Source organism: Trichosurus vulpecula, chromosome 2 (assembly GCF_011100635.1).
Source record: "Trichosurus vulpecula isolate mTriVul1 chromosome 2, mTriVul1.pri, whole genome shotgun sequence".
Lineage (NCBI taxonomy): Eukaryota > Metazoa > Chordata > Mammalia > Diprotodontia > Phalangeridae > Trichosurus > Trichosurus vulpecula.
In genome coordinates this window covers 374505824-374513065 of record NC_050574.1, presented here as the reverse complement: position 1 = coordinate 374513065, position 7242 = coordinate 374505824, and the positions used below count along the sequence as shown (strand labels likewise).

The 7242-nt window shown below is 42.5% G+C and overlaps 1 protein-coding gene across 1 annotated transcript in view; it reads left to right on the top strand.

Moving 5' to 3' along the window:
- Positions 1 to 6826: 6826 nt before the first annotated feature.
- The window catches only part of N6AMT1 (N-6 adenine-specific DNA methyltransferase 1), a 30954-nt gene continuing 30538 nt past the window's right edge, over positions 6827 to 7242 (top strand). Inside the window, exon 1 of the mRNA XM_036746150.1 lies at positions 6827 to 6975. Coding sequence (XP_036602045.1) covers positions 6827 to 6975 — 149 coding nt within the window. The remainder of the gene's footprint in view (positions 6976 to 7242) is intronic.

Here is a 7242-nt window from a genome sequence, read left to right as displayed (position 1 = left end):
TATCTTTCCCTTTTTCCCTTTTCCTCTTTTCCCCTTTTCCCCTTTTCCCTTTCCCCTTCCCTTTCCCTTTTCTCTATTTGGGTCCATGTTTTTTATTTGTGATCTCTGAACTAATTAATATTTTCATTGAGTTATGGTCAGTAAAAGATATATTTACCACTTTTTCCTTTTTATGTTTGTTTGCAATAGCTCTGTGCCCTATATATGGTGATTTTTTGTAACAGTTTCATGTGATGTTGAGGAAAAAGATGTGTTCTTTTGCAGTCCCATTTGGAAGATGCCGTGAGTCCTTTAACTTTAGTTCTTCCAACAGTTTTTTCTGTTCAATATTTTCTCTTTAGTTTATCCTTTTGTTAGACTTATCAAAACAGAGAAGGATACTGAAGTCTCCTTTCACTATTGTGTTACTGTAGTTATTGTCTTCTTGTAGGTCAGTTAGTGTTTCCTTTATTAATATGAATGCTAAGGCATTTGAAGAGTATAAGTTTGTTACTGATATTGGTCATTGTTCATTTAGAATAGTGCAGTTTCCCTGTATTTCCTTTTTATTTTTTGAGTTTTTTTTGCTATGTTTTATTCTAGCTCAGTAATTGTTTCCTTTATGACTTTGGATACTAAGGCTTTTGGAGTGCATACATTAAAATGTAAATGGATTAAACAATCCAATAAAAGGAAAATGAGGGACAAATTGGATAAGGAAACAACCCTACAATCTGCTGCTTACAAGAAATACATTTCAAAAACAAAGATATACATAAAATAAGATTGAGGATATGGGTATTAATTTACTATGCATCAAATGAATCCAAAAAAACCCAGCAGTTGCAATCATGCTATCTCATTAAGTAAAAACAAATATTCAAAAATAAGAGAATAAACAAGTGAACCATATCATACTGAAAGTGACAATACACAACAAGTCAATTCTGTATTAGTAATAAATGTAGAATTATCATTTTTATTAGCTTGGCCAGCCCATGAACAATTGATGTTTTTCCAATTATTTAGATCTGACTTTATTTGTGTGAAAAGCATTTTGTGTATTCATATAGTTCCTGGGTTTGTCTTAGCAGGTATCTGACAAGTTCTTAAAAGAAGAATTGCAAAGTATTCAAAATCAAGTGAAAGAATGCTCCTAATTACTAATAATGTAAGGGATGCAAATGAAAATAACCCCAACAGGGGCAGCTAGGTGGCGCAGTGAGTAGAGCACTGGCCCTGGAGTCAGGAGGACAGCCTCAGATACTTGACACATGTACTAGCTGTGTGACTTTGGGCAAGTCACTTAACCCCAATTGCCCTGCCAAAAACAAAAAACAAACAAAAAAAATTTAAAAAAAAAAGAAAAAAGAAAATAACCCTACAGTAAGGGGAAAGGGGATAGGGCGAAGCAGGTGATAGAAGAGAGGACAGACTGGGGAAAGGGGCAATCAGAATACACCTTGGGGTGGGGAGGAGGGTAGAGATGGGAAGAAAATTTGTTGCATGTTGAAAACTAAAAATAAATTTAAAGAACTCGGTAATTTTTAAAATATAATAATTTTTTTTAAAAAAAGAAAACTACCCTAACATTTCACTTCACAGTCTGCAAGTTGGCAAAGATGACAAAAATGCCAATAGCCAATGCTGGCGATACTCTGGGATGATAGGCACACTAATATATTGTTGGTGGAGCTTCAACATGGAGAGGCTGTTCTGGAAAGCAATTTGGAAGTGTATAAATAAAGTTGACTATAAAGTTTCTATACCTTTTGAACCAGAAACTCCATTACTGAACTTATATCACAAGAAACTATTGATTAAAAGAAAGCCCCAACATATGCCAAAATATTTATAGGAGCACTTTTTGTAAAGACAAGAATTAAAAGCAAAGTAGATGCTCACTGACTCTGGTATGGCTAAACGAACTGTGGAACTTAAAGGTAATGGAATATTGTTGTACTGTAAGAAATGATGTATGTGATAAATACAGAGAAACATAGATGGAACTCTTGTTATACCATAGAACAGTGGCAGAAGGGGGCAGGCAATGCCTCCATTAGAAAGTCACAAATGCCATGTAGGCAAATTGAAATAGTATCTTTAAGTGTTTGCATAAATAGGAGACTCTATAAGCAGAGACAGATTAATAACATAAATACTCCTTCATCTAGTAGTGATAAGCCCTTGTAGCAGAAGAGCTACCACTGGTAGAGAATACTTTCCTTACTTTTCCATTTTGGTGACTGAATGGAAGATGGACTGGACTGGGGAAAGACTTGTGGAAGGAAGAAAATAGTAGGTTATTACAATAGTCCAGGCATGAAGAAATAAAGACCTGCAGTGTAAGATGACAGAAGGGGGAATATTTGGTAGATGTGGCCTCCCTCGCTTCCTCACAGAAAGTGTCTGAGCAGTAGATCTACATGATATGATGACTCTTATGGTTGCCTACACTCACCAGATCTGAGAGGCATGGAGTCCATATGGATGGGGCTTTTTAGTGGGTCTTGGCTAGGAAGCTGTGTCAGAGAAGCTGGAGCCAATCAGGTTTTTGGGGGGTATGAGGTGGGGAGGAAGTTTCACCAGGGAAGCCAGTAGGGACACTGGGCCAAAGGAAGTTCTGTGTGGGGAAGAAGCTGTGTCAGTGTAAGAGGAGCTGTGTCAGCAAACTGCTGTCTACCACATGCCTTGCTGGCAAGGTCCTAATGACATTCTATAGGACCTTCCTCCATTTAAATAAACCAGAGTCTCCTTGTCATGCTTGGTACTAAGGAAAGGAAAAAAAGACAAAGGGGGAAAATAACAAAACAAAATTGTGGAGGAATACAGAATACCAGAGGTCCTAAGCCTTTCCTTCTTCCTTTAAAAAAGACTAAGTCTCAAAGTCTCATATTCTGGTCCACGTGATGGATAATATCACATCTTTGGAACACAGATGATAATATCTCAGTGTAGTCATGGATTTCTCTTGATGTGAGTTGGTGAAACGAGATGGAGCAGCTGCAGGAACATCAGAGCCTCCAAAAGAACACTTCTGACAGTCAATATTTCTTTATCCTGAATCAGGCTCATCTGTGGTGAAGCAGCTAAGAAGTCATAAGCCTTTGGGGATATAAGTTGATACTGAGGCTCCCCTGTAACACTATCCAATCAAACCTCCTCCCTGAGACCTTCATCAGGGGAATGATACAAAATTTTTGCTCCTTAAGAGGCCTATAAAGGGCTGCTCCCTTCTTCCCCAGTGCCTAAATAAGTACTCTCCATCAACCTTATCCAGTAACAAAAAATTACCAAGTCAAATAAGGTATCTCACTTCTTCTAGGTAAATACACATTCACCATAATTTACAGTAACAATTTCACTCCTCCCACCCCTATGCTATTAGAAAGCAAGACACTTCCCAAAAATACCACCCCTTGGCACCCCAAGCCTTTGGTGGGAAGGATTTCTGCCAATTGAGGGGGACTTGAGCTACTTCTCTAGAGTATATAGAGCCCTCTAAGGGCAAGAACCTTGAGACTGAGTAAGAGCCAGAGAGGATCAGTCAGAACTATGTCTCAAAAACATTCTTGTAAGTCTTTCTGGAGACTGTATCCAAGAAACTATTGGAAGAAGGAGCCCTTTCTCTTTCCACAGTAGCATCTACTCGTCATGAAGCTTCTTGGAGGCTGAGCACCTGATGGCGGCAATCAGACGAATAATGATGCAACTGTTCTTCTGTGCAACCCTCTCATCCTCTGATAAGAAAGTTCCATTTTGTCATTTAGGGACAGATTGAGGGCCACTTGGATCAGGAAGAGCTGTCTTGTCCTTAGTGAGAAAAATCATGATTCTGTGCCCAAATGTCTAAATTGACACTAGACCCACTTCCCAATCTGTTACTCTTGTAACAACTTCAACCTGGTTCTTTAGCATATGTCTTTGATGGGTGCTGACATGCCCCACAAATGGACCTCAAAGGAAAGGTTACTGAGTAATAGTGGTAAAGGGAGAACCTGGAAGAGGCAATGGAGAACAAGGAGAACTCCAATTCCCTCACCTCAAATAGTGAGTTGAGGGGAATGAGTGAAAGTGCATCCAGTACTGAAAAAAGTAGCCAAGGAAGCTGTACCCTTTTTGGGAGGGTAGGGGAACAAGAGAGCTAGAAGTTGAAAGCAAAAGAGTTCAGATGAAAGCAAGTTTCATTAGCTTTCCCAGCTGGCACAGTGGAAGGTATGAATAGCTTTTGGCTGGGACTTTGGGGTGGGTAGGCTGAGGGGGATAGGAATATGGAATTGGATAGCAGAAGGAGAATGATGACCTACAGAGGTCCAGAATCACTGGGATGTGTAGGACATGAGTAGGTAGAAGTATGTTAATCATTAAGTGACCTCTTTAGCCTCTAGTGAGGAGAAAAGACTCCTGCCATGCAGGATGAAAGGAGCAAGACTTGTGGAAGGCCCTCTGACGGAAGACCCCCACATACCTCTTTACACTCCTACTAATGGTTGGAAATCAGGCAGAAGCTGGAAGTCCCAGGATGGAAAGCCATCTCTCCTCTTCCTATAGGAGACATGAACAGCACAAGTGGAAAGGCGTATGGTTGGGAAGGAGGCAGAGAAGCCATCTCTCCTCAAATTCTCCTCTTCTCTTCCCTCTGGAAGCTGGAAATCAGGCAGGGGATACACACAGCACAATATGGAAAGCATGCAGTCAGATGGAAGACATCTCCCCCTCCCCCTTCCTTTTAGAGACGCCTCCTTATACTCTTAGTAGAGGCTCAAAATCAGGCCGGACATAGGTGCTGCAAGATGCAAGGCTGCCTCTCCTCTTTCTGCAGGAGACATACATACAGCAAGAGATGTAAGGCCTGCCTCCTCTCCTCTTCCTATATGTAAACGATGCCTATTTCTCAGAGACCATTCACTAGCTAATAACCACATTCAGGTAGCCACAGCAGGCACTTCCCACCCCATTTCATTCCATAGCTGTTTTCTATGAATGGTGAATTATTTACTAAATCAAACTACCCCACTTCACATAAAGTGATAAAATATCCAATCAATCAATTTCAACCATAGGCTTTAGACTACATACAGGAGGAGTTATTGGAAGTAGAGTGATATTGCACACGGATAAAAGCAGAAGAAATTTGGTCATTCCACAGGTATCACCTACAAATGACCAAGCTAATATAAGGGGGAGTATGAGGGTTTGGGGGGCAAGGGAGGGGGAGCACTGATTTGTTTTTGCCCAAGTAGATTACGTTTGTCTATAAATGTCGATCTAAAGGTGGCTCCAAGGGACGGGAGAACAGACATCTCCATCATCATCTCTACCCTTCTCCAAGGGAGAAGAACCCAACTGGTTCCTGCCAGGAGGACAAGTAGGAGGTTGGGGCTAAAGGTTGGCTCCCAACTCCCCTCAGACAGAGAGGGTTGTCAGACTAGAATTATATCTGGTCCCTTACTATCAATAGACTTGTAAATGTAATATTTAGGTTCAAGCTAAACTCCTGATCATTATTTCTTAATGGGGAAGAAGGGTTCCAAGTATTATATGCAAGGCTTGACTCCCATACCACCAAATAATGAATACACAAAGAAAATAGCAAATAAACGCATTTATTCAGACAGAAAATAGAAATCAGAAAAAGTATATATGAGAATATACACCAGACATTACACAGAGTAAATGAGCTTTCCCACTGGAAGTGAGATAACTTCGTTTATCTAAGAGAGTATCAAACCTCACCCAAGAGGAAATTTTCCCAAAGTCTAGCAAGTGTAGCAAGCTGGGAATAGGACTATGTTTGCAGTTCTGTATGTCAGCTCGTTCCCAAAATCTTTCTCCTTTCATGGACCTGAAGAGGGATTGGAATCCTGCATCTTCTCTCTCCATGATGGAAGCCAGAAGAATACAGATCCCTCTTGGTACTTTGACACAAGGGTTATACTAGTTTAGAACAGGAGTCATTCAAGAGATTGTAACAAGCATGACATTCCATGAAAATCCTTGAAGAGGAAGCACCAGAAGGGAAAGGAGAATCCTTGACATAGGTCTGCTTCCTCCTCTCTTCCACTAAGATTTTGCCCAGAAGAGGACCCTGCAACCTTCAAAGGCTCTTCTAATTTTTTATGGGCCTGCTTGCAACTTAAGGTCTGCTAATGGCATTCAACGTATGCAGCAGGAACCAAGGGCATACTTGATGAAGATACAAATTCATGGCGCCACAAAGTACCCAGCAAAGAAACTGATGAAGAGATAAATTCATGGCGCCACAAAGTATCCAGCAAAGAAACTTAAGATCCAAAGGAGAACTTCTTGGGCATCCCACAAATGGAAGAAAAGGACTTTCAGAAATGAGCTAGGACTTAATTAACCCTTGGCCAGATTTGATCTCTAAGCTTTGGTACACTTTCCTTTGGTCTCTGTATATACTTTTGGGACTAGGAGTGTTTGTTTTGCACCAACTAAACCGCTGTAGTCAATGCACATTTCTAAAAGTTATTTATGGCTTGGGTGACTAAATCGATCTAAACGTATAATCTGGGGGGGGGGGAGCACAATGGTAATAGTTCTGTCCCAAATTTCTCTGGGGGTACCCCTAGAATCATAAGGGTGAGATGTAGCTTTGGACACTCATCTGTGAGAGGAAAGGATGTGACAAGGGCCCTCAAAGCTTAGAAGGGAGACTTTACACAACGGGTTACCTCCGGCAAGAACACTGACAACAAATAAAACGGAGCCCCTGGCTTAGGGGCAGCTCTGCGCACGCTCCGGGAAAACGGGCGCGCTCCCGGGACTTACGAGCTCGAGACTGAGAGCGCCCAAGGCTACGCATGCGCAGCGCGACGCTGCAGTCATGGCCCAGGGGGGCTGGGCCCCGCCACGTTTTGCCACTCCATTGCACCGACACGTGGGACGGGGTGCTTTCCGGGAGGTATACGAACCTGCCGAAGACACGTTCTTGTTGCTGGATGCACTGGAGGCAGGGGCCGCGGAGCTCGCGGGGTGAGAGGGTGGGAGTGAAGCGGGGGTACAGAAAGGAGGAAGAAGAGAAGGAAACGGAAGAGAAAGAAGTGATCATTATTTTAGGGGGCGGAGGCGAAGGCGGGTGGGGCAGGGACGCTGCGCCGGAAAGGAAAGGGCGGGGGCGGAGGCGAAGAGGGGCGGGGCGGGCGGGGCAGGGATGCTGTGTCGGAAAGGAAGGGGCGGGGACGGAAGGTCGTGCCAGAGGGCGGCCGGAAGTGCGTCATTTGCTCCGGTTTTTATCTTCAC